We start from the raw sequence: 27,815 nt of genomic DNA, 5'->3' as shown, positions 1-27,815 counted from the left end.
GCAGACGGATTCCAGCGCGCAGGCGTCGCTATTTCTTCCGGGCTCCAGCGCGACGCTATTTCAGTGTTGACCCGCGCGTTTCCGCTTCCTCTTCCGGGTCCGGCGGCGCCAGGTATGGCGGTGGCGGACTGGGGGCTGCGGGCGCCCATCCGCCTCCATCCGCGGCCCGGCCGGCAGCGAGCGCGATCCGAGGCCCCGAGGCGCTGTGGGGAGGGACCGGCGGCCCCGCTGCCGCTGGAGCGGGGGGCAGAGCTGACTGGCACAGAGGTCGGGCCTTCCTAGGCCTCCGCGGGGGGAGCTCCCGAGCAGGGCCCGAGTCTCCCGGGCTGCGAATGTAGCTTATGTTGACTATAAAATACGTAGCTTCTAAAGCGGCTCCTTGGGAGAGCGTGACATAATTCAGGCAAGACTGGGATGTTTGAACAGTGTTCAAGTCAGTTCGCTTGAATCTTTATTGCGGATCGCGTCGTGCCCGCTGTCACGCGTTCTCTGATATAGTTGTGGTGGCTGTCGCTGATCAGGGAAGGCTTTAGTTTTATTAATATCGAATCGGCAGCTGCTGATTGACAACTGGCTCAGTACGGCTGATCCTGTGAGATGAGAACTTCCGTGTCGACGTCGAGCTCTTAACTAGTGCCGCTTTGGTTTTCACTTGTTTAGGGGTGAAAAATGGTGCAGCGCCTGACATACCGCCGTAGGTTGTCCTACAACACAGCTTCCAACAAGACCAGACTGTAAGTAAGAGTTTGTAAGAAAACCTCTGTTGTAAATAAGTGATTGTTACGTTAACTGAGTGTTCTTCTGCTGTGCTTAGGTCCCGAACACCCGGGAACAGGATTGTTTACCTTTACACTAAGAAAGTGGGAAAGGCCCCCAAATCAGCATGTGGTATTTGCCCAGGAAGACTTCGTGGTGTAAGTATGGTTATAAACACCTAAGGGTGTTCTCTGCAGCAGCTTTTTTTCAGCACAAAGAACCTTTCCAAGTATACAGTGAGCCTATTTATTGACCAGTTCTTGTTGAAATAACTTTTTTCTTTAAATATTCAAATCAAATGTTATGCAGTTTAGTGGCAAAATAAGCTTTGGAAGCTGAAACATTTTTAATGCACTTGGTTTGCATTATTAAACAGAAACTCTTGTTTTAGAAGATCTGATGTTTTTGAGGCTAGGCAGGCTATTTTTTTTTTGAGGCTATAGAATCAAAAACTAATCAGTTTTTGATTCTATAGCAGATGTAAAAAAGTAAATTGGACCTTTTAGGCTTGCAGAAAAAAAGGGTAAACCAAGTTTAGAAAAGTCTTGTATTTAGAGAAAAGGAATTAATATTCTTAACATAGCTTTTTTTTGGAATGTTTTCTTGAAGTAACACCTTTGCTTTTAACAGTTATGCAAATGCTTGAGTAATGTTGATATTTGAGCAGTTCCTATCTTTGAAAAAAACGATTCTTTTTTATAACAAATTTTTTAATGAACCTCTTGGTGAACCCCTGTAGTGGGATGAAAAGATCAGCTTAGGGATGCTGAGTATGGCACATGCAATGAGCTGCGACCTCGCTCGCTTTTTAGCATCTTGAATAGTAAACTTCTGGTGTTGCTGCTGCTTTTTGGTTTTTTTTAAACTATGAAAGTGATCTTGATTTTTATGTGGCAGATGCACAAAATTGCTGTCCTATGACACAATTTTTTTTTTTTTTTTTGCTGTCTGTAGGTCCGTGCTGTGCGCCCCAAAGTTCTGATGAGGCTGTCAAAAACGAAGAAGCACGTTAGCAGAGCCTATGGTGGTTCCATGTGTGCCAAGTGTGTCCGTGACAGGTAACTTGTAGAAAGGCAGCTTTATTCCTGAGGTTGCTTCTTACAAAATTTTTATATCCCTCTCCGTTCTCATAACATGGACCCAAACTTTGAAGGCTCTTGTCTGACACTGGTGTAGGGAGATGGAGAGTGTGAGGCATGTCAAACAATGATGTGTGTGATTTTGTCCCTTGGGTTTGAGGAAGCTCCTGCATGTGGAGAAACTTCATGTTCTTCAGGGTTTCTTCCTGCACTGTTGCATGGATGCTAAATAGTCTGCTCAGGCTGGATTTTTACCTTTTGTATTGACTGCCCATAGTAAAGATTATTCTGTTGTCCTGTTTTGCCTTATGCTGATTCAATTTAATTTTTCACTTCTTTGTAGTGTTTTGGGACTCAGAGATACTACTTGGCTGTGTGTTTAACAGCTTTATGTGGTTAAGCTTTAAAATCGCCTTTGCTTAACCTCACTGAACTCAGTTTTATTGTGTAGCAGTTGCATATCTTATGCTTCCTTGGCAATTTTGAGGAAAAACATGACCATGAGTGTGTCATCTCTGTGAATGGTAAACAAAGCAGATCTCTAGGGTCAGCAGTCTAATGCCAGTTGTTTTCATCTGTAGTGACAGCATTTTTTTTCTTTTACACATGTGTAAGTTCTAAGATAAATGACATCAGGCACCACTGAAGATGAGCTGTTATAGCTGCAGAGCCATAGCATAACTCTTCTATGTTGAAAGCCACTTTTTTCTGAGTGTTTTCCCAAACCCTTCATGAGCTTGATAGGTAGTTTATAGTGCACAAGTACATTTTTATTCTTACTGCACTTAAACCAGAAATTAACAGCTACCTCCTTTCCTGTAGTGGTCAGGTTTACTCCTTTACCTGCTTAGGCATCTTTGACAGGTTTCTGTGCTGCAGAAGTAGCCATACATACCAGGTACTTAGAGAAGGCATTTTAATGTTTAAGGGTAGAAGAGTGTGTGTAATACACTTGTGCTGTTAACTTGGAGCCATCAAATAGTCTGTTGGTATGTGAGTGCTGGTGCATCTGTCCCATCTACCTGATGGCCCTGCATGTCTTCCAGAAATAGTTGTATTTGGGCATGACTTGACCTGCTAGGCTTTTCCCTGTTGATGTGCAAGGAGCTTTAATCCTGACAGGGAAAGTATTCCTGTGTTTGATGTCTGCATGAATGTAGTTTCCTGTAGTTCCGAGGAAGAGAGCTGACCACGACTCGTCACACCAATTCTGACTTCAACAGAATTAAATTAATTCTCCAGTTAGGGGTTCTGCTTTTTTGCCTTTGAGGTTTATGAGGATGGTAAATTTTCCCATGTTCAGCCATCAAGTATTACTTTGTTTTCCTCCAAACCACTTACCCTAAATTTGCAGGCACCGTAAGCTGCCATCCCCAAACCCCTACATTTGTACAGTGCCACTGTCCCTGTCTTTTGCTGCTGGCAAGAACAGCAGTGGGTTCCCTTTTTATCTATGAACTAACACCACACATGCAATGAATGTGGAAGATGGCAAAATTAATTGTAATTTGTTTTATTTTTGTGTTTATGCTTTGTTAGATAGATACATATCCTAAAGTAGTTTTTCTTTTCCAGGATCAAACGAGCTTTTCTTATTGAGGAGCAGAAGATCGTTGTGAAAGTATTGAAGGCACAAGCACAGAGCCAGAAGTCAAAGTGAATCTATTTGTAGTTTCAGCCCAATAAATGAGATCTCCACTTCCCTTGTGTCCTGTCATTCCATGTGTGACTCAAAGCTGGTAGGAACTGCTGCTTCTCATAGGTCGTACAGTGCAGATCTGGGTTTTGCTACAACAAAACCTGTATGTCAGGGTGCTCTGTTCTTTGCTGCCTGCTGCCAGGCAATCAAGCAGCTGGAAGGAAGTCTGGTTAAACAGGACTCCCAGCTCAGGCCCAGCCACGTAGAGGGATTGGAATAACTTTCAGCCGTGTAGGTTTTCTTTCAGCAGCTGTTTATGAAGTCAGTGGAGGAGTTGGCTCAGGAGAACGTTAGGACTTTGAAAAAGAAGAGCAAACAAAAGAAGACAGCTAGTATAAGCCTAAGGTAGATTTTCTTGAAATTGTATGTGGTATGACTCAATTGAGGGTAGAGAGAATAGTCTTAACTTCTCAAAGGCAGTGCTGTGTCCACCAGACAGTTGCAAACTGCTACATCTGGATCTCCTGGAAGAAAACTGCAGCTGCTGTATCCTGTTAGGTCTTCCTTGGTCTGCAGTTACAGGTACAATACCAGCAGAGCTCCAGGGCACAGCTAGGACAGACCTTGAAAGGCTTCCTGATGTAGAGCAGCAGTTTGGGTCTCTGGTACTAAAATTTGAACCAAAGTTGTTTTCTCATCAAGGATGTAATTGTAATGTAAAAAGTGAAAATGGCTTTGCTTCATTCTGTTTTGTAGAGAACTCTAAATGTGTCTCTTAATGCTATCCAGGAGTATTACAAGTTGGGATAATTCTTGCTTTGCCTGTATGTGCAGTGGTATTCCTCATCCCCAACCCTGAATTTTGAACTGCTTTTAGTATCTGATGGCCATCTATTTTTACCTGGTTTTAACCAATAACTATTTTTCCAAAAAGCAGTGAGCTCCACCGAGAGTAAGGAAGAGAGGAGAAATAATTACTGAGCATACAGGCTCAGTAACATGCTGGGAGCTGTGAGGGTGCCACTTGAAGGGGATTCTAAGGTCACCTGTGGAGCCTGCTCAGGCTGTGGCTCAGAGATGTGTGCTCTGAGTGTGAGGCTCCTGAGTGCATGCTGCCTTTTCACCCTGCCTGGCTCTGTCAGCTGTACAGTCAGCCAAGGGACAGAGGACAGAAGGCTGAGCTGAAGAGCCCTTCTGGTGGCAGTGAGCTTTGGGTGAGATGCCTGGCAACTCTCAGCTGCCAGCTGGGTGTGATAGCAGGAGGGGGCTCTGGTCCAGGATAAGTGACTTCATACTGTGCATGGTGAAAGGAGTTGTACCTCCCCAAGGATTTCTTCACGGTGTCCCAAGGAGTTAAAATAATTCTCAATATTCTCAAAATTAATAAATGTAGCTTGAAGAATTTCTCCCCAGCTCTGGTGCAAAGGCTGTAGTTCATTAAAGGAGGTTTTGAGACTAATATTACTACTCTTAACATTTTTGGGTGCTGTTATTATATTTACTTTACAGAGTTAACATTTCATTAATTGTCTTACTGTTCTAGTACAAACTTCAATACTTTAGCCTGCTGGAAAAAAATGCAGTAGCGACTAGCGCAGGTGTGTGTAACCTGCTCCCGTTTTGCATTAAATATGTGAGATGAGAGTTTTCCTTCAGGCTTTTGGAAAGGAGTAGAGATGGAGGGAAAATAATTTTGGAATAATGAGGTTAAAAATCTCATAAACATCTGTTGATAGGCACTGAGAGGGAGATTCTTCCAAACAGGAAGGGTATAAATAAGAGCTGGCTATAAATTACATGATTGTACCAGAAAGCAACTGTTAGGAGAAGTGGTATTGCCACTATAGGCAGAAATCAAAGCAGTCATTAGGCAGTGTGTTAGTGAAATGGTAATAAGGCCCGTAATTATTTTATACCTGACCGAGCAGTTGGCTGCAGTTAGGAATGGGGGCAGACATTTGGGGAAGGGCTGTGCAACGCTTGGTAGCGTGGCGAGGTGGGCGAGTTCAGCTGGCGCGTGTGCTTTGAAAATGCGCTCCTGTAACCTGGAGTGAAGGGTTCTTCCCCGCCCCTTTCTTGAAGCAAGAGGAACTTGAGAGGCTTCCACACAAAAGGGGGAGTTTTTCTGACGTGCTGCCTGGGTGCTGCTCTCCAAAGCGAGCTGAGGACGGAGGCAGGAGGGGCCTGGCTGGGCTGGGCCGATGTGGTGTTTGCACATTACAGGAGCGTGTGAGATGGGCTGTAACACACGGGACCCCGCTCGCTCTCAGCAGCGACTGGTGAGATGTCCCTTTTCCTCCCCGCTCTGTGTGCAGCTGGCTGTGGGCCAGGATGGGCACTACATCCCATGGTGCGGGCAAGGGGATCCCAGCCCCACTTTACCCTGCAAGCACAGGGACTGGGGTAAGGCCTACTATAGAACTTTGCTCTCCGGGTCTGCGTTTCCTCAGCCGGACTGTGCAAACTCACAGGCGGGACGTGGCTTTTCCTTCCCCCGCCGGAAAACTGTATCAGCACAGGGGTGCCAAAGGGTGTCCGTGGCCCGTGGCAGGCGGGGTCCCAGGTGCAGGCAGCGTGCCGCGGCGGACCCGCCGGCAGGGCCGGTGCCACCCGGGCCACTCGCGGCTCCCGGGACGGCCACGTGGCTGCCCAGCCCGGGGCGGGGCCTGCGCACGGCCCCGCCCACAGCCCCGCCCCCGCCCGGCCGCCGGTACCCAGCTCCGACACGTCAGGGCTGCCGGGTCCTGGCAGGTGAGTAAGACGGATAGACTCTTCCACAGCAAAATGGGGCATTTCCATATTTTTATGCAGAAACAAAAATTATCTTTTTGAGTCTGTCATTTAGTTCCGGTCTTAAATTTCTAGTGCTTTGTTTAGTTCGTCTTTTTAAGAAGTGATCCATTTCCCCCTGTCAGGACGAGGCAGCTCATTTCCGTTTCCGCCTTCGTGTCGGTGGCGGAGCGCGGCCGCGGCGGGAGGGAGCGGACGGCGGCGGGAGGGAGCAGCGGGGCCGCGGCCGCCCCGGGACCGCACCGCGGCCATGGAGACGCTCTTCCGCCTGCCCTTCGCCGTGCTCGAGTGCCCCAACATCAAGCTGAAGCGGCCGAGCTGGGTACATATGCCCTCGGCCATGACCGTGTACGCGCTGGTGGTCGTGTCCTACTTCCTCATCACCGGAGGTGAGGCCGGGGTGCAGGGGAGGCCCCGCTCACGGAGCAGCTCTCCCTCGGTCCCTGCCCCGGGTCCGGGTCGGAAGCGCCCGTAAAGCACGAGCCTCGGGCATCCCCGAGTGTGCCTGCCGTGTCGGCGCAGTTCTCGCTGCTGCGGGTCCAAGTCGGTGCTTGCTTTCCTCCCCGCAGGAATTATCTATGACGTGATCGTGGAACCTCCGAGCGTGGGGTCGATGACAGACGAACACGGGCATCAGAGGCCCGTGGCTTTCTTGGCATACAGGTAAGAGCAGGGCCCTGTCCCCACTAGCGACGTGCTGCAAATGCCTAAGCTCAAGGGAATAAACCCCGTCTTGCCGAGCAGTGTATCTGCTTATTCTCCTGTTGTTTTATATCAGTTCTTGGTTTGCCAGTACTTAAAAAAAAACCCATCAATGATTTCCACGTTGAAACCAGAAGAAATCAAAAAGCTTAGTCCTAAAACTTCTAAAAATGGAAGGTCTGGTAAAAAGATTGTTTTGAGCTGGCAGTCGTGCTGTTCAAGTTGTGCTTTATGCTGGATGCAGGAACGTTTGATCATTTTTTGTTGCAGAATCCCTAATGTTTGGGAAATTTTTTGTTTTCACCTTTTAAACTCTAGTTTACTTGGGAGTCTGGGGGGGAACATTGTTACGAATGTGTAACAAGACAGTCTTCCTACTGCCCTTGGCTTCTATTACTGAAAATAAGCAAGAGACTCTTAGTAACAAACTGGTCTGACGGGAGTTAAACCTACTTTTGTAACTGGGGAAGGGGTGGGGTCATCCGTGTGTGTGGAAACAAATAACAATTTTTGTTAAATACCAAAGAAGTTGGTTGAATCTGTGGGGTCTATGGCATGGTTGATGTGACAGATTTTGACTTGGACTAGATGTGTGTTTCGTATTGGATTGGTTTGTTGCAATGTCTGTTAATCCAGTTACTGCAGAGAGTTGCTGTTGCTGTCCTTTGTCAGTGTAAACAAGATGAGAGAAGACAAACTTGTTTTTTTTTCAGGATAGGAGACAGTAATGATAATCTTTATTTCTGTGTGGGCATCCACCGTAGTTTCATCAAAGCCAGTTTTATAAGGTTGCTAATTAGGAGGATAGGAAAATGGCTCAGTGACTGTGGGAAGCAGGAGACCTGTGATCCAGGTGCAGTATTCTTTCTGCATCTCAGCTTCCTCACTCTCCATCTCTTTACATTTGTAAAAGCAAGTCCAGCTGTCTGGGCTGACAGGGAGCCCCATGGAGCACCCTCAGGCTGATTCCTGTAATGGATCCATGCAGACAAAGCAAACAGGCAGCAGAACATCCTGCAGGATGTGTGCTGGAACCAGCAGATGTGCTTCATGCCCTGCCATAGTGCTTGGAGTGGAATTTGTCCTGAGAGGAGGATTCAGGAAGTCCTGCCTAAACACTGGGCTGGAAATAAGGATGTCATGGTGCCATGCGTAGGGCCCATCTGTATAACCAGAGACCTCCTTGGATCAGGGGATTTTGCAAACCAGTGAGCCCAAGTGGTAGCTGTTAGTATGCACAAATATGTACAAATCCTCTTGTGTGCTTGACTGGGCACCTTGCAGACTCTCAGTTCTGGAGATAAATTGTATATCAGAGTCTTGATGTAATTGTATAACATCAGTTTCCTACTTGCTTTAGTTAGAAGGTCAGCCATCAAAGTTTAATCATCCTGTGTGTTTGTACAGCTAAAGCTGTTTAGTATATGGGGTTTGAAATGTAAATAATTACTTTAATCTTTTTCTGACTTTCACCTTTTTTTTTTTTCTTCTCCTCTAGAGTAAATGGACAGTATATTATGGAAGGCCTTGCATCCAGCTTCCTCTTCACAATGGGTGGCCTAGGATTCATAATTCTGGATCGATCCAATGCACCAAATATCCCCAAGTTGAATAGATTTCTTTTGCTCTTTATTGGATTTGTTAGTGTGCTTTTGAGCTTCTTCATGGCCAGAGTTTTCATGAGGATGAAGTTACCGTAAGTGATTTAGTTATCTTTCAGCCTTTATTCTCTTTTGTGGCTCATGTGTGCCATGTTAAATTTAAGAGTAGCAGAAAATATGGTGATCTTCTTGAACATAGGTTTCTTTTTCTTACTGCTTTTTTCGGAACATGCTACATTGAGTGAGGTGGGATGCTTTGGGAGCCAGCTGCTCTAAGATTGTGCTGTAGTTAAAAAAGGGTGACAGTTCCTGGTATGTCAGAAAATATGATTAGTGAGTCTGACTTGCTCAGCGTACCTTAAAGTTCATTGTATGTACTGGTCAGGTAAGTAGCTACAAAACAGGGCTTTGAGGAAAATGGGGCTGTTAAAGTACTTGAAGAAGGGCAGAGGAGGAAGAGATCTGTAGCTTTTAGGCTGTGCAAAGTTCGAATGCAGTTTTTCCAGTCTTTTCCCTCTCTGTATTTTTCAGTCTGTCTATTTAATTTAGAATAGCTGAAACCTGATATTTACAGGTATTGGTAGCTAATTTTTGGAGTATCTCCATGAAGTGTTAAATTAATAGTCATTCTTCTATTCTTAAATATTTTTTTTGGCCTCTGCAGCGTACTTAAAAAAAATTGTTTCATAACACAGAAGTGATAGCAGCAGGTATCTGGATAGGGATCTACCCTATATTTTATTGCTTCATTGATGCTATATGGTTTTTCTTTGCTTCACTGAGTACATGTATGTCTGTACAATAGCTGCTCCCATTCTGAAATTCATGAAAAGAGCAGGGCTTCAGTGAAATGGAAGAGAAAGAGAGAACAGATTTGTATGGAGTATCAGAAAAGATCAGGTTGTATTGAATATCTTGACACTTGTAGTTTGTGTAAACGGCACAAATAAAGAACATACCTTAGAGTATAATGTGGGCTTGAAAAATTCCAAACAATTACCAAAGTTGGATTGAGAACAGACGAATGCAATTTCAATGTTCATTGAAAAAAGTCAGCTGAAGAAGGAGTGTGTAGTTAAGATGGCCAAATAGCCTTGATCAGCGGAGTATATGTCTCTTGATTTTTGAGGAGTGCTGCTTATGTTTGCTAACTTTTTCTCTAAATTTTTTTTTTTTTTTCTATAGGGGCTACTTGATGGGTTAGTACCTCTTGTGCTGTGTGAAAGTTTGAGCTGAATTTACTCCTCTTCACGAAGTGTTTTAAGAAGAAACAAGTCACCATCAACAGCAAAGAGACCTGGCCATGAGAAACAACTAGGGAAAGAGTGCTTTCTCTGCAAACTAACTCTCACTACCAGTGGCTGATCTGTAGTTTTCAAGCAATGTTTTATCATTTCTGATGTAGAGCTTTTGAAAAAGAGAAAGTTATATAGCTGAGTATTTCTTTTATATTCTGTCTCAGTATGAAGTAGAGACCCTACCTTTAGCTCTACCTGAAATGAGTATTCGCCATTGACGGTTCTTTGTTGCAGGTCTGTCTCCTCTTCCCTTTGTGGGACAATTATGTATGTGAATCAGAGAAGAAACGCTCAAAATATTGATTTCCAAGTTGTAATCAGAAAATTAGTAACTTTGGATGCTTTACAGCCAGAATACAATATATCTGAAATTATTGTGAAGGCATCTTTGGCCTTGATATTAATGATACTAATGCTCTATGTGAGCAAATCCAGACATGCACTGGGAAGGGCAAACTGTATGAATGTGCATTTTTTTTTTTTTAAGAAGAAGTGTACAAAAGGAGCCAAATAAAACTTATTTTCTAAAAAATTATTTTAATTTTGTGCAACTTGTAAAGCTTTTTCTTGTTTGCGTGGACTCTTCTACATTCAGACGTGAGGTGCCATACCATGACCACATAATTTCAGCTTTGTTTTTCACTGTTGGATAATGATTTTTATTTTTTTTTAAGTATCAGGGACAAGAAGCCTCATTTTCCATGAATTTGTACTGTATGCAAACAACGTGCTGTTATGAGTAGCTGAGAAAAGTTCTGAAGCTGCTGCTTTTTTGTGTGAGGCAAAGTTCCAGTTTAATTTGTCTTAATTTTAAAAGATTGAATGTTGCTGAAATATTTCATTCAAGCTATGTATTGCATTTTGGAGGAAGGAAATATCCCTCTGAATCACCATAAATGTCTTCTTTTGCAATCCATATGTGTTTGAAGCAATATTTTACTCATAATAATAATATAAAGTAGAAAAGTTATTTATTCCTGTCATTGTGAAGTATGCATTACTGTTCACATACTTAATCAAATTTCTGAGCTAGTTGTTAATCATCTGCCCTCAGGATATGTCACTTCCACTGCCTTATTCTTATGTACCATGTGACACATTTGCATCTGTTCATCTTACATGTTTGTCATTAAGATTTAAGGTAGATTGAGCTGTTTTATGAGGCTCATAACTGCAAAATTTCCAGTCTTTTCAATGCAGTTATCTTTTGGTCACTCTGGTTTTGGTGACACACATGCTTGTCTTCAGGGAGTATTGATACTATGTAAGTAAGTGGATCTTAAGTCATCTTTTTAAGTACTCTGAGAGGGAAGTCAAACCAGAAAGTCAGTTCACTGACTATAATCAAGACTCTCCTGGCTCAGTGCTTGTTGTAATGAAGTTGAGCTTCAGCCTCCCAGGTTTGCAGCTGATGTAACTTTAAACAACAGTTGAAGCAGACGTAATTGCAAGGTAGGAAATTGTTTTGGGAGAGTAAAACTAGGTGACTAGGTGACATGACCCAACATGTAAAGGAACATCACAGGTTTTTGGTCACAGACTGCCAGCTGGGTCTGGTATGATCATGTCATAGTCTGTGGCACAGAGAGGACCAGGAAAACAGAGCAGAAGATGGTAGGTTGGAAGATGGCAGAATGCACTACTGGAGATGGGTTAATTTTGAACGTGGTTTGGAGGCTTCTTTGTCATCCAAGGTAAAATTTCTGAGTCAAATAAACTGCAAAGTATTGCAGCGTGCTAGAGGAATCCCCTTTGCAGTAAAGAAAGGCTGGTATTTTCTGTAATTGCTGTTCTTTGTGGGTAACAGCAGGTGGCCTCTAAAGTAGGGGCTTGGAATAGTAATAAGAATGCTTCAGTGACTGAAAGAAAGCTTCCTGTAACTAGTGACAATATCCATTTGTGTTTCATGTTTGTATCTTCAAGGTTCGGCTGAACTAGATCGTGGGTGAGAGGTTAAAAACAAGGTAAAGGTAAAGCAGAGCTCGCAGGAACACATCTTTCCTGATAAAAACCAGAAATTTGGCCTGCTTCCAAGTGCAACAGAAAGGGTCAGGCTGAAGTGTAGAGGTCTTGGTTTTCTGGCTGTCTTGATGGAGAAAATATGAATGCATGGCTTCAGTATAATCTCTGAGAGATGATGCCTAGTCAGTATGGTCAGGAAGACATATATAACTTGTGTAGCTTTTGAAAGTTAGTATATACCTATATGAACCCTTAAATGATCTTATACTTAATTGAGTTAAGCTGAAAAATACCTCTAGATGAAAAAGAACAGACATTCTGACTTCCTTTTTTTTTTTTCCCCCTCAATGCATTTTCCAGACTCCTGCGTATTGTGGAGCAGTAACAGAATAATAGAATCATTTAGGTTTTTAAAGACCTATAAGATCATCAAGTGCAACAATCAACACAGCACTGCCAAGCCCATCACCAAACCATGGCCCCAAGTGCCACATCTCCATGTCTTTTAAATACCTCCAGACACAGAGGTGCTGGTAGCTGATGAGAAGTGGCTCAGTGAGCAATTCTAACAATTGCCTCTTCTGAGGATCCTTGGATGCATCCCATCCAGCCCCACAGATTTGTGTGTGCCCAAGCACTAGAGCAGGTCATTGACCACTTTCCCTTGGATTATGGGGGGTTCATTCTGCCCCCCCATCCCTCTCTTCCAGCTTAGAGGGCTGGGTACCCACAAAATGTCTTGTTATTAGAGACCCAGGCAAGGAAGGTATAAGCACCTCTGTCTTCTCTTCATCCTTTGTCGCTACATTTCACTCTAGATTTAATAAAGGATGGATGCTCTTTTGTTGCAAATGTTGAGTTATAATTTTTAGTTGTCTTTTACAGCAGTAGCCAGCTCAATTTCTGTGTGGGCTTTGACCCTTCTAATTTTCTCCCTGCATGTCCTCTTGACATTTTTATACTCCTGAGTTGCCACCACTTCTTGCAAAGGTCATAAACTGTCCTTTTTGTTGTGATTTTCAGCCAAAGATCTTTGTCCAGTCTGCTTCCTGCTTGTCCTGTCTTTAGGCATATCAGGGTGGCCTGCTTCTGCATCTTTAAGATTTCTTTCTTGAGGAATGTCAGGCATTCCTGAACTCCTTTGTGACCCAAGGGATTCTGCCAATCTGGGCCATAAGCAGGCCAAAGTCTTCTCTCTGGGAGTCCAAGGTAGCAGTTCCTCTGACCCCACTCCTTACTTCTCCAAGAACCAACACGTTTGGAAGATTTGTGTCACTGAAACAATTTGTGGAGGAAGGAGGACGATTCAGCCAGTTGGAGGAAATATGCATAAATACATGTTCTTAATATATTAATTAGGAAGCACTATGAGTTTGATTTCTTAAGAGTTACACTCTTATAACCTGAGACAACCCTGAATTTCTTCTGCTGCCTTCAATACAGGGAGCCAATGTGCCTATGGTAAAGAAAGCAATTCTCATTTGTTTTCCTGACACATATGGAAATCCTGCATGCAATGGAAACTGTTTTTCTACAGCATAACAACATCTGTGCTAGTGTAATTAGTATTGCACATTTGTGAATATGATTATTGTATTTTTTCTACAATGGTATGATTTTCCCAAAAAGGTTTGCTGCAATAACTGGCCTATTTTCAGAATTTCTAATTGCTACTTCTCAACACTGCAATTTCTTTAGAATATTTTTGTTCCAGAACATGGTAAAAGAGGATTGAAACAATTAGAATAAATTAATTGGAACAGTTATAGAAATCTCAGAAGTATGTTTTGCAATATATTGCAGTGACATTAAGATCTTTCAGCTGTACTAATGTTTGGAGAACTCTGGAGAGATCTGGATTTTAGTGCCAACAAAAAATATAACTAATACATCAAACTCTTTTCAAAGGGTAGTGTTTCATGGGAAGTGGCTACTAGGAATATGAGAGTTTCTAAGTGACTTGGTTTCTTTGGTAAAAGCTAATTGTGCTGGTATCCTTTCTGTTTGACATGGATACCTGTCAGCCAGGAACTGGACTGAGACCATGAGCTCATTTTAGAGCAACAGCTGTGGCACTGTAATGGGAGTCAGGCATGTCTGACTTCCACCACATTTTAACCAGAGATGCAGATGCAGGGCACTGCTTTCTGCTGTCCACTATCTTGAGTCCATAAGGCAATTGGCTCAGCTCCTGTTTGATGATATCAGTTTAGTTAGTAATGTTCTTCAGGCATAAGATGGAGTTACACTTCATGTAGCTGTCCCATGTGGGTTCTATAAATGTCAAAGCTCTTAGACCGTTCTACCTGCAGGCTGGAAGAAATAGTATTTATCTCTGAGTAAATCAGATCAATATGGTATCATCTGCTGCCCAATGCTTGTGAAAGAGTGACATTTGTAATTTCCTTCTCTTTTTGGCATCAGTTTTCACTTCAGAGACCAGTGTGGATGGGGGGACTGGTATCCCTTTGTTGGTGGTGGAAATGTTATGCTTTTGGCTGGAAACAGGGAAAGAAAAAATTTGAAAGAACTCAGACTGGTTTTGTTATTCTAAAACAAACTGTGGAAGTTATACTTTTTCTCCATTACTTAGTAGGACAGCTTAAATAATTTCAGAACCTTTAGGTATTTCTGACAGATCCTGGATGATAGATAATACATCTTTAGATACATAAATTATAGATAAGGTCTTTAATTGCAGATGGAGACTGTGAGGAATGGGGAATAATAAAAAACAATCATAACTTCTGTTGGAAGAAGAGGTTTTGAGGTGTGGGGGAAGCATTTTAAGCACCTGGAAGAAAATGGCAAAAAGATGAGTAGCCAACTTGGATTTTTAAAGAATAAGTTATATGGAGAAAAAGGCATATGAGAGTTATGGGCCCCATGGATAGAAGAAAATCAGGTGTTTGGGCTGTAGATTTTGATACTGTCTTGCATGTTCTGGAAACTTGGCTTAGCTAAAACAGGTATAAGCTGAATTCCAAAGTACTTTGAGAAGCATTTTCAGAGAGTGTTTACTGATTAGTTGATGTCTTTGTATCAAAGTGGAAATATATCTTACTTTTTAGGTCTGTCCTGTGGCTAGTTTTGTTCAACACCCACTGACCCGTATTGAGTAGGGTGTACTGACTAAATAAGAAGAAACCATAAAACTTAAAAGAGTGCTGGGAGGGTGGAAAAAGGATGCATAGTGATTCTAACAAATCAATGAGTGGTCTAAAAACACTAGGCTGGTTTATTCTTTCTGGGAACAAGTCCAAAGTATCAGTGCTACTCGAAGAAAATAGCTGACAAAATGTGGGATGCCTCAGAGGAAGTCCTTGGGTTCTCCTGCATCACAAGCTGAAAAGAAGAGCAGATTGTCTTTCGTGGGCAATACAACATCACATGGAGATACTGGCAAAACTTTTAACTTCCAAGTACAGGAGGCATAAAATTAAGTGTGAAAAGGAACAAAGCAGGTTTTTTTCTGCATCAGTAATAGGCAGAGCTTCAATAGCAGCAAGGAGGAGTTGGGGTAATTCTAGAAGTATGTTTGTAAGGGTAAATAGTTTCCTACTGGACTAGATAGTCTGTGCCAGTGATGGAATTTCTGCTTTTTGCAGCTTTAAGAATAGGCTTGGCAAATGCCTGTTAAAATTTGCAGATACCTTTGGCGTATTTTGGGATGAGTGACTGGTTTCTTGATGTGTCTTTCAGCATTTGCCCATCTTTATTATTCCATGGCTGAGAAATAAACTTTTGATCTTCCAAACACCAAGGCTGTGTCTTTAAAAATAGTTGTTGAAGAGTCTTCATAAATAGCTAAATCTGTCCTTTAAAAATATCCCTGCAGTGCAGTTGTAGGACAGAATCCTGCTGCCCTGGTTCAGTCTGAAAAATCAAGCGGTTATATGAGCTAGACATGACAGCAGAAAGTAGCTCCTTTAACTGCCTACTGCCAGAACAGAAAAAAGAATTAGCTGTTGGGGTAAGGAAAATAGAAGTGTGTGGAGGAAAGTTTAAAGCCTTTTTCTTTTAAAATTTTCATCTTAGTCCTTCACCTAAAATGTGTTATAATTAGAGAGCTGTCACTATAGCTGTTGTATCAGAACAGGGTGATGAGTGGGAGGAAGGAACCTGTGGTAGTTCTAGGAAGCATTTTCCTCATGGAGCTTTTTCTCTGTTTTTCCCCTCTTTGAGCTGGAGCAGCAGTAAGACACGGATACATTTCTCAGTTACACGGACTTCTCCAGACACCTCCTTTCAGCAACTGTGCTTCACTGACCTGTGGAATTTAACTTCTTATGTGTTTTCCCAAGTGTGTCTACCTCTGCTACAGCTGGTTGTTAAACCAGCTCTGAGTGCTGTGTTTCATCTCCTTTTGCTTGTCGGATGCTGGTCTGAGCTTATTCAAGGTCTTTATCCTATTGTCTTTCAGCAGCTGCCATCCCTTGTTTCTTTGCTGTCATTCCAGACTTCTGAGTTTCAGGATACCACTGCTGGTTTTGATTGCTGTCTTTCTGACTGCTGTGGTATTTCTGCCTTCAAAGGGTATTATTTATCAGTCTCCTCAGCTCTTCCACTTCCTTATTCCTCCTCACTGGTACTTGCTCTTCTATCACACTGAAATCCATCGCTTAGCCCCACCAGCCACTTGGCTGTCTATGAGCCTTGCTTCTCTTAGTATTCCTACCTCTGTTCCTTCTACTCTGACTACAGGTCCTTCAATTTTCCCTGCTGGCCATTGTTTGAGCTACTTTACCCTGACTACACACTTCATTAGCTCCTGCTATCTGTGGCAAAGCTTAACCTCCTGGCTTCTCTCCTGCTTTCAGCCTCTCTCATCCTCTTGTTTCTGTGTCTGTTCCAGTTTTCTCTTAGCTGTCTCATATCTTTGTCTTTATTGTTCTACACTCTACACCATCTGTTGTGCTGCTGCCTGCATGACTCATCCTGAAAACAATAAAAATCCTACTGCATTCCCAACCATTACACCAGGGAGCCAACGAAGGCATGCCAAAATCTACATCAACAGCAGTCAAGTCAGGGTCCTCATGGAATTCAGGTACATAATTTTTGTTTAAATCAATATAAGTTAACTGCCAAATACATCTGAGAATCCTGCCAAAGCTTCATCACAGCTTTGAGGAAAGGAGGCAATTGTTTCCTGGGGCTGGATTTAAAAACACCTCTGCAGGGATGACCTGCAGGTTCTTACATTTCTTAGCAAGTAACGTGAAAAAATCTTTTTCTGCACATACAGTTACTGAGTGTTTTATGAACATAGACAACATATGGTCTGTACAAAATAGAACAAACTGAGAAAAATATGTCACAAATATCAAGATTCATATACATAGTAGACAAGGCAATAAATATGAAAGATCATAAAACCAGGGAAATGGAATATTCCACCAGATTTTCTTTAGAACTACAGGAGGTACATAATGCTTAAAACCACTGCTAAATGACAAAATTACTAACAAACTATATTTAAATCATAGTTTGGTTTCATAGCCTAAGGAAGAATAATTTCAGATGTATGGGGAAGTTTTTTCCCTCTAGTGTTTTAAAAGGCAGCAGACACACAGTTACCTTAAGTATTTTTTGGTCTCATCTAACACCTAAGAACACCCAGGTTACACTTCACTGAAATCAATGGAGACAGACCCGTGCAAAGAGGGGAATAATGCTTTTAGTGTTTTGGATGTGTCTAAGGGTTGTGTTTAACCACAGCTGGTTTACTAGACTGTGACTGAACAAGCCTAATTTTACCTGCTTTGCATGGTCAGTACAAGGTACTGCCTTTGTGCACCTACATTTGGAAAATAAATTACTTTTACTTAAACACTGTCCATAATATCTGAAGCTGGCTGAGGAAATTCCTTCCATCATTAGTACTTCCTGCATTGTCATTAGCTACTGCTCAATCTTTTTCAGTCTTGACACCTTTAAATTCTACCTTTCTGCAGTTCCAGTCCCCTGTTAGGCTGTCGGTTCCCCACTGGATGGCAGTCCCTGCAACGTTATTCGCTCTGGGAAGGAAAGTCCAGCTTTGAAGCAGCAAGCTGAAATTTCAGACTGCTCTGTAGATGAATATGTATGTGAAATGCCACAGCTGTGAGTATATTTTCATTCTTTTTTCTTGCTGCCACAGTCTGAATGTGTGAAGAATTTTTCTTTACATATCTTTCACTCAAATTAATTTTCCAGTTGAAAGTTCAGGGCTTAAAACCGTGCAAGAGGGTAATACTTCTGTGGATCAATCCAGCCAAAAATTTCAAAGCATTTTACACAGACTAGGTCAGTTAGAAAGTCAACGTGTGTGTGTCTGTGTGTATACGTGTGGACTTTATACATAGCTCATAAAAGGGGAAAAAATCTGGAGTTTTACAAAATTGTATGAATTACAGAACTACAGTGCTTACCTAGAAAAAAAAGTAAGGCTTCAGTGCTTTGATTGTACATCTGATGGTGGAGATGGAATTCAATGGCTAAAAGGAACAGATTACTTAAAATACAGTAGGTATTCAGAACTACATAATACTAAAATTATGACTGACGTTTTTAAATTAGAAGTCAAAGCATAGATTGTAGAGGTAGAGAAAACCATGTGGACTTTGTCAGGATTGGTTTTAGAAAAATTCCTTCCAAAACCTGGAGCTCTCTGTATTGGCATCTGCCTGGAAGCAAAAGGTGAAAAAGTATTGGTACAGCCCCCATAAAATACTTCAATCTCTAAGATGTATTTCCCTAAGGTAGGAAGGTTTTCACCCTAGTATATTTTAAGGCAATAAGAGTCTGCTGTTTCACTTGGATAGAATTTTATATAACAGCTTATTACAAATTAGTCCTGTAGAGGTCTCTTCAAAAGTGGAAAGGGAGATAAATGAAAATAGGAAGAAGAATGTTTGCCCGTAGGAAAGACTTCTTTTAACACCCTTTACAGATGCCTATGTCTGAGCATTTCAAAGCACTGCTGTCACACAGGTAGCTGGTTTTGTGCACCTTTTAGAGATGTTATGTTGAGATGGAGAGGTGACTAGCTTAAAGTTGATGTAGCAGCTTAATCACCATGCTAGGGATAAAATTAAGATCTAATTGTCAGTTCTGCATCGTACTTGCAGCACTAGGCACTGTCAGTAGCAAGCATTCACTGAAGTTTTTTTACAACATTATTTTTATTCTAGATAATTTCAGGGTAACAATGGCTTTTTAAATGTTTTTTGTCAAAGGGCACTTTCTGTAGGGAAAAAAAAAATTGCAGCAACATTTTATTGAAAGTTTAAGCACAGTACGTCCTGCTTGCTGGTTTGTTGGCAAGCTCTGTCTCTTCTGTTTCCTGAAATGTAGACTGTAAGATCATTCCTTCACCCTCCTTCACAACTCATATATTATTGAAATGGTTACTCCCAGCTCTCTCCAATTAGTTCATTGTGCTAAACTTTCTCCCTTGATAAATTTTGAAAGGAGCTCTGTCAAATTTTCGCTTCTGTTAGCCTTTTTGTTTGTGCCCCATATACCTCTGCTGAAATATCACGTTGCTCTTTTCCAAGCACACCTTGCTTTAGCACTGCCTCTGATCCTGTGATACCTTCAAAATTAGAGGGCTGGAGTCCAGCTCCGGTGCTGAGAGCAGCCCGATGCTGCCCCTCCATCTCCCCCTGTTGCCCACCTGTTTGCAAATCGCCCGAGGGCAATTTGTAAGCTCCCTGGGACAAGGGCAGCCTCTGTTTCTGCCACACCTTCTCCAAGTTAAGAACTCCTCAGCATTTTGGTTACACCCATAGTAGGTTTTGCATTAATTAAATTTTATCAGGCGAAACCCTATCGCCAAATTCCTGACCTACTGTACTGTTTATTTCTGTCTGACTGAGGTTTCAGATTACTTTCTCTCTAAAGCTGTCTTTGCCACTTTTCCACAGTTTTCCACATCCGCCTTTCCTTTTCCTCCACCCTCCTCCCCAGCTTTCTGCTAGCAGGGAAATGCTGGTGCCCTCATTAGTGTGGCCCGTTTCTTTGCATTTCCAAGGCCTTTATTCCAACCCCGGGCCATCAACTTTCTCCCTATTTATTCTGAGCTTTTCTGTGCCTGGGAGCGTGCCCTGACACACCCTCCACTCCTGCCCAATCCTTTTCCATGCTGACGCAATTTGTTTTTTTGGTCTGCTGCCTGTCCTGAGATAACCTTATTCACTATCCCCACGTAGTCACATCCTCTCCCTTAGGGAGAGAGTTCTCTCCTCAGCTGGACACATCTTGCTGTAATAATGTGCAGAGATAGATCAGATAGATAGATAGATAGATAGATAGATAGATAGATAGATAGATAGATAGGTACATACATACATACATACATACATACATACATACATAATCTGGGAGACAAAGCATATTGCTTTTTGTTGTACTTCAAGCTGACACCAAGGGCAGAGGCAGGTTCTGCACAGAGTAGGGCCAACAGCCACACAGCAATGAAGCCACAGCAGCTCCAGTGCAGCTGGACACGTGTGTATTCCTTCTGTGTGACTGCCCCATCAGAAATGGTGAGGAGAAAGAGAAATTGTAGGAATTTAATGATTTAGTACTTAACTGCAGGGGAGGCAGGATATTCAGTTATTGTTGATTTTGTCACTTCCTAGGCAGAGGAAAATATCCCTAAAGAATGTCCCACAGGTTAGAAAGACTAGTCATCCACTGAGGATAAACTTGAAGTAAAGTCCAAAGCTTTGTTCCTGACTGAGATAGAAACTTCTTTATGGTGTGGATACCCATGAGTCCAGGGCTTTGGTTTGGACAGCTGTAAAGACAGTCATGGCCCAGCTGTGACTGGTATCCAGAAATATATCACAGGGGCACCACGTTTGGAGATGTCATTTAAGGCTTTTCTCTCGCATGGGCAAGTGTCCATAGACCTCCCCAGTGCACACAGTGGAACCACGTGTGTGCTCTGAATTTTGGGTGGTGATCTTTGAGTTGCTGTGTTGCCCTAATAAATTCAGACCAAATTATATCTGTCTGAAAAGTCTCCTGTGTTCTCTTGTGTTCATTTATGAAATGGATTTGCAAATGGATAGATGAAGTACCAGTGCACAAAAGGAGGTTGCTGTAACTTGTACTTACTTTGCAATAACGTGACTTTAAAAGATTTTATTGAGGACTTTTTGTAACTGTCACTCCCTTGCCATGTACATATTTATCTGTTTTGTACAGGGGACTTGGATGGGACTTATTCTAGGCAGCTTTGTGATAATATGTCTGCACTGCAGGAAACATCCTGCAGAGCACACTGGGTTTCCACACAAGCTTTAAGTCCCATGCTAATTGCCCTCCACACAACCTCTGACATCAGTGGCCTTTGACAATTCCCATTTCACATCTGTATTTTCCTATTGATTACGGAGTATTCTTTTTGAGGTTACCATTATTAAAAATACATGGTCATTGCTTGTTCTGTGGCAATGCTTAGAGGAGCAAGTTCTCATTGGGTTTCACTGCTGTGGTTATGCAAACCCAGGGATGGCACTGCTGAGTTCACAGGAGGCAAATTTTCTATATCTCTGTGGGTAGGGAGGCAAGAGGAGTCTGGTGGTTAGAGAGCTCTTCCTCTAGAGGTGCTACCTGCTCCATCTCTCCAACCTGAAGGACTTGCATACACCATGGACCTGAAACTTTTTGGTTCCTGCCAGAAGGTTGTTTCTGACACATTTCAGGAAGCACTTTCACCATACATTTGACATGTTTTCTTATATCCCTGAAAAATGCCTGCTAAGCTTTAATTCTAACCTGGTTTGGCATTTCTGGGAGACGTCTCCTTTGCTGATTTTCAGATGGAACCTCATTGCTCCACATTTTGCTTGGATACATTGTCCTCTAGGGGCATTTGGAAAAAATCCTTGGTGAGAATTGCTTCTGGGTGGACTGCGGGTATTTATGTCTGTGACAGCTGGATGTTTTGCAGCCTGTGAACACAGACTTCTTTTAAAGCCAAACAGTCTGAGGAATGTAATTGCATTATATTACTTGATGACTTTTGACTTTTCTTATTAATGCGGTACTTTTTCTGATGATGAAAAGAAAGACGTGGGAAATGTACTATCTTGGTCAAAGATCTGTCATATGATTTCAGTTCACCAGAGAGTGACCACCAGGACAGCAGAGGATGTGGGTTGTTTTGAATAGCTTCTGTATATGTGTCATATGTCTGTGTGACTGCTGGTATTGTTAAGTATGAAGGGTTAACAAAGCCCCAACAGGGCTAGAGATGTGCAGGAAGGCAGACTATACTTAACCTTCATACTGAAATGTTTAGTCAGCCTGTTCTGACACTGAAACATATTTTTTCTCCCCGAGTCCAAAAGAGGACATCCAGTACAGGGCAAAAGCAGAGCTATACAGCTCCGGGAGCAGCAGACTATGCTGACTGGCTGAGTCAGTCTTATCTGCTGTAACTAAGAGAGAAGAGAGGAGAATGATAAAACCTCAGGGGAAGGGCAGGAGGAGACATAGATATTTACCTCCTACTCCTTAAAAAGGAAGCTCTTTGCAGCAAGGGAACTCCATAACTAGAGGTGCTGCTTGAGGAGAAGTGCACCTTGCATGGCTGTGGAGGATGCAAAAGGCGCTGAGGAGGGTTTAAGCAGCTGAGCTGGAGTCCTGCACTCGTGTTTCAGATGCACAGAGCAGCAAGGGTAGGTATGTCTCAGGTGGTGAAGAGCTACAAGGCGGATGCTGACGTGAATTATCCACATGCCACAAGGCAGGGCCATGCAGGGATGCTTGCAGGAGTGCTGTAAGCAGCACAGCCATGTCAGCTTGGTGCCACAGAGATATAAAAGCTTGTTTAGTATTTAGGTGCTAGTGTTCACTGTACTGTGCTGCTTCAAGACCTGAAAATGAGTCACTTGGTGACTTGATGAGTCACCTAGATCTTAGTTGTGCTGTGTAGCATAGCCTGTCTGTTCCATTTAATCTGTCAGTGAAGCAGCTGAGGTTGAGCATTTCCTTTTGACAAATTAATTGTAAGGGAGTAGAAAGGTGGAGTTTTAGCAAGAACATCTATGGACTGTGATGGAGTCCTGGAAAGTTGTGCCTTTAGGTCTTGAGGAGCCTGGCAGGAGGAAAGAAAGAACATTATTGCTGGAGTCTAGAGAATAGTTTCAGACCAGATGTAGCATCCCTGAACGAAAAGTCTTCCCAGCCAGAGCAGTAGGAAACAAAATTGAGGTCTAATATAAAAATATGTTGACTGTTCACAGAATGATCTCTGCCAGTGTTGTAATAATTTTCTTGTCGTTTTTTTCTTTTTTTTATGAGCATCATTTAGTTGTTGTTATCTCCTTGCCCTATTTTAAGGTTTACAAGAAAACTTAGATGCTTAAGCATATTCCCATTGATACAAAAAAAAAAATAAAAATCAACAGCACGTCAGTGAAATCCTGACCAAATAAAAGTTTTCCCTGCAGCACCATTAATTTCCAGATTTATCCAAGAAATTCAGTCTTTCCTTCTTTTATTGTATAAAATGTGTGTTCAGTTGCTTGCAGTTAGCAGCATGACAGTAATAAGCCATTAAAAGAAGGATAGCTTTGGAGATGAGCTCAGGAAACTTGCTGCTCATCAGGGGCTGGGGGCAGTGATTGTGAGGGAAGCTGGCGAGAGCTCTGGCAGAACAGGTGTGGTGAGGAAATGTGGAATTAGACAGGGAGGGATAAATGGGAGGGAGGGAGGAAAGGCAGCTGTATCCTGGGATTTGTAGGTGGTGACAAGAAAACTGTATTTGCTGTGGCAGTAGATAGTGAGCAAGCAGGACATCTGTCATCTTTACTTTTTAGCCTTATGGAAAATACTGTTAGAGCTTCAAAGTCATATTGCCTTTTCAAAATGAAATTATCAAATACCATGTTTTAGGGAGGATCATTGTCTACCTTAATCCCATGCATGATCTTTGCCTTTTGGCCCTGGTTTGTTAATTCGCTCAGCTGTTTTGTGCACACTTATCAGACATGTAAGAGCCAGCCCAGCATTTCTCATCGTTATCAAGGATGATACTTTGAGCTCTAAAGCAGCCACATACGTGGGTAAAAGGCTTGCAGCTTGTACTGTTTATTAGCTACTGTTTTCCAGAACATGAAAATCAGTGAAGCTTTATAACCCTACTGTAAATAGGAAAAGAGAGACTTTTAACTGAAGAAGACAGCAGTGGCAATGAGATACGCATTATGAAACCATGAGCTTGTTCCTTTATCACAGAGCACTGTTGGGAAATGCATTAACTGTTAACCAGCGGTTAACTGGCAGGTCAGGCAGACAAACCAAATGCAAAGGTCTATTACCTCTTACAGCAACCCTAAGAATGACAGCTCAGCTGGGAAGCTGGCATAATTCAACAAGACCTTGTCACTGTGCTTCCCCTGCTGCCATCTATTTTGTAGTGATTTGGGAAAGGCCATAATTTGGTCACTGGAAATACTAGAATGGTCAGTTACTCTCAGGAATGCTTAATCAAGGCCAATGAGTCTTCTCTATGAGTAAATATAAACTCTTTGATGTGCATCCATATAAAGAAACCCGTTTGCTCTAAAATATGACTATGAAATGTATAGAAAATAGCAGTTAGTTGTATTTCAAGTGACCACTGACAGGTTATGGCTTTATGAAAAAGAAATTTGAATCCTTGGAGAAGGGATGAATTAAAAAAGAGGGTAATGATTAAAAGTAAAGAATTTTGCTAGGGAAAACTATTAGCAATTCATTAAAATACCCAAAAGGCAAAATAAGTTGGTTTTGGTTTTTAGTAAGTTATGTGTAAGAGTTTTCAAATTTAGCATTGCCTTGAGTATAATTAAATGTGTTTTGGAGGTGGAGGGAAAGCAAATTATGAAGATATGTGCTAGAAGGAATCTGAGTCTTGTCCACTGAGCTTTCCAGAGCTGTCAAAATCTGGGGGTGATGTATGAGACCTGAAAAAGTGGCAAGATATAAGTATTTCTAGTCATACCAGAAAAAGCTCTACTCTTGGCAAATAGTAGAAGTAAAGTTTCAGAAAATGTTTGAACCAATCTGAGCATGTGCTGCTTTTTTTAGTGTGATTCTGCAGTTTTCTGAATCCTCAGTGAGTTGTTCAAACCATAAGAGCAGAAAACTAAACCATGAAAAAAGAATGATTAATTTTCTGCCAGCTAAGCTTCCTGATTAGGTTCTCCATCGCATCAGATGGGTGCCCCTGCTGGCCAAGGGGAAGGGTGGGAAGACACAGCCAGGAATCTGAGGAGGAGGAATCATTGTTTTGAGTAAGGCACAGTTTTACAGTATGGCAAAGCCAAAATTAACTCAAATATTGTGCAAAGAGGAGGTTAAAAATAATGGTTTTTATCTAGTTGATAGGAACATTTCCGATCTTTTTCTGAGAATTGTGCTCACCTCTGTGAGTTGTAGCATATAAAAAACAACACAACATTTTATATTTCAGATTAGGATAGCCACGGAAAATTGAAATAGAAAATAAAACATTTTTGAAGTAAGATAAGTGGGATATGGAAACATGAATTTAGATGCACATCAGAAATCAGGAGAAACGGTGCAAATCTGTTGTTTTACTTTTAGATAGACTGAAATATTTTAAATCAACAAAAAAGCCAGAGTTTTGCTAAAAAAATAGCAGCACTTGTCCAGTTTCCACCAACATTTTTATTCTGTTTACCAGGCCACCAAACACTGGTGGTCAGTGCTTTAGTTCCAGATTTATCTTTTAGTTGGCACAGGTAGAACTCCCAGGGACTTTTGGTGGTGATCTTCCAGATGAGAATGACAAAATAACTCAGATGTCCTCCCATTTATCATATTGGTCCTTTGGATATCTTTTTGTGGTCAGCTGTGTATGTGGAGTGATGTACAGTGGAACAGTAAATAAGAAATTGCCTTTTTCTTGTTAAATACATGTGATGATTCCACAAGTGGCTTGATCTGTCTTTATTAGGTAAAATGAGAAGTTCACTAAGTGTTTTGCCTGAATAAAGACAGGAAGAAGGTGCACAGACAGTGAATTCACTCGCACACCACCTGGATCAGCCACCCAAAGGCAAAATGGTAATTCCCTTCACAGCCCCATGTGTATCCAGGGTAATTTCAGAAACCTGTAGCACCATCCTAGCCTAACAGGAACCCAACTTTGCTGCTCTGTGAATCGAGGTAAGCCATGGTCCTTTCCTGTTTCTGTTGGGAAGTTCACCAGGCTTGTCATGAAAGGTTATCGGTGTAACCCAACCAGCGTCCTGGCGGGATAAACCCAGGCAATTCCAAGCAGAGGAACAAAAGGTCAGAGCACTGCAAACCCAACACCACCACCAGCATCTTGGGTTACAAGGTTATGGTACAGAGGAAGGAGGGGGATGAAGTGTAGCCTAGTAAACACTCAGTCAGCTCTCAAAAATAGAAAGTGACATGGATTCTAGGCGTAGAAATATGAAGCTACTGTACAGTGCATATTCACCTGTCATTATCACTTACATGCGCTGAGAGGTAGGGCAGCTGGATCCAAATTTTTCCCCCAACTGAAGAGATATTTTTAAATAAAGTTAATGCAGTAAATTTAATTTACTTGGGCAGCAGGAGAGACTCTGGAGCTTTCATGATCATTTTGGAAATGCTTCACTTTAGACAGCAGCATTTCTTGGTTTCTCATGTTGAATCAATATTGTTCCAGCAGTTTACATTCAGGTAAAACTGTGTATAAAAATGATAAAACTCTTGTTCTGACACAGCCTTAATTCATTTGAACAGCCTTTTGGTTAAACTGCTGCACTTTTCATTTGCTGTATACCAGAGAGCAGGTCTTTGAGAGTCTTTAATCTATATTCTTTGTTTTTTTAGGAAACCTCTAAAAGGAACATGGTTCATTGAAACTGAAATTTCCTTGGTGCCATCTTTGAGTCATGGGTACCTCCTCTTCAACATCATCTGCAAAATTCTGTGCAAGGCAACAACTTATTTAATGTTGTCTGATATAAGCATAGAGGAGAGACTGCAACTGGGATGTTTACACTGCTGTTGCAGATTGTACAGGAAATAAATTATGCAGACATAGATACTTAATGCAGCAGTAATAATGCTAGTTAGAAAGCCTCACTTTGAATTTGAAAAGAGAATAGCAGACACCAGAGTAAGGAGATTGGCCAAAAGACTCTATCAAATGTTAGTCTGTGTAAGCCAGAGTCCTATTAGTCTCCAGCTATGCTTCTGAGTCAGCTTGCTGGATTAGGAGCAGATTCTGCTTTGCCTCTTAGTGCATGTCAATATTGGAACAAGCCATAAAAAGGCAGGTTCTGTTTCACAAATACCTCTGAGTCTTTCAAAACTTCTGAAACCTTCTGAAACTTGTAACCAGCTATGGCTGTTGAAACCTCTGCTTGCAGAGTAAAAAGGTCAGTCTTTCTATTTAAGTGTATCTCTTTTATGTACACTGGACTTGCAAAATCTAGTAAAAAACGTTGAAACTGATAATTTGAACAAATGTGTTTGGTTTGACAAAGCAGTTTCTGAAGTAAAATCTATTCTTTAAACAGTCTTGCTGTAGTTCCAACATAATAATAAGGCAGGTAAGAGGGATGGCTCTCTCATTTAAAGACTCCTGCGCAGAACAGGATTTTTGTAGTGACTCCTTCTCACCACATCTCAGTCCAATGTGTCTCTCTGTGGGCCTGGAACTGGTTGTGTGGTTTTGGAACTGTTTTGATCAGAAATTTTATTGGCAGGTCATTCCTGCATGAGGGCTGTTGATGTACCTCTGCCCTGTACCTTATGGAACTATTATTAAACTCTTTTCAGACAAGACATGGGCTTTTACTCTCCTGGTAATTACATTCCTAGTGTATTGGTGCTGCCAATGTTTCCACATAACTGGGAAAATTCCTGGGTATTTTTGTAGGAGATTTGTTATGATTCTGAATAAAGACTGAATGTAGCTACCCCATCTTAAAATCAGGCAAACATTTTAGATAACATG

The 27,815-nt window shown here is 41.9% G+C and overlaps 2 protein-coding genes across 2 annotated transcripts; both read left to right on the top strand.

The window, feature by feature from the left end:
- Positions 1-46: 46 nt before the first annotated feature.
- RPL34 (ribosomal protein L34) lies at positions 47-3,537 on the top strand. Its single transcript, XM_005517509.2, has 5 exons — positions 47-112; positions 661-734; positions 815-914; positions 1,711-1,814; positions 3,411-3,537. Exons 2-5 carry the CDS (start codon positions 670-672, stop codon positions 3,493-3,495), a joined length of 354 nt encoding a protein of 117 aa, XP_005517566.1. The 5' UTR covers positions 47-112; positions 661-669; the 3' UTR covers positions 3,496-3,537.
- A 2,874-nt stretch (positions 3,538-6,411) lies between these two features.
- OSTC (oligosaccharyltransferase complex non-catalytic subunit) lies at positions 6,412-10,400 on the top strand. Its single transcript, XM_005517510.3, has 4 exons — positions 6,412-6,653; positions 6,834-6,927; positions 8,465-8,662; positions 9,753-10,400. The coding sequence occupies exons 1-4, from the start codon at positions 6,515-6,517 to the stop codon at positions 9,769-9,771; spliced, it is 450 nt and encodes a 149-aa protein (XP_005517567.1). The 5' UTR covers positions 6,412-6,514; the 3' UTR covers positions 9,772-10,400.
- The last annotated feature ends 17,415 nt before the right edge of the window (positions 10,401-27,815 follow it).

The sequence above is a fragment of the Pseudopodoces humilis genome, chromosome 6, assembly GCF_049639895.1.
Source record: "Pseudopodoces humilis isolate 2021_Gansu_Grassland_sample_001 chromosome 6, ASM4963989v1, whole genome shotgun sequence".
NCBI classification, from domain to species: Eukaryota; Metazoa; Chordata; class Aves; order Passeriformes; family Paridae; genus Pseudopodoces; species Pseudopodoces humilis.
This window is presented reverse-complemented; position numbering and strand designations above follow the sequence as displayed.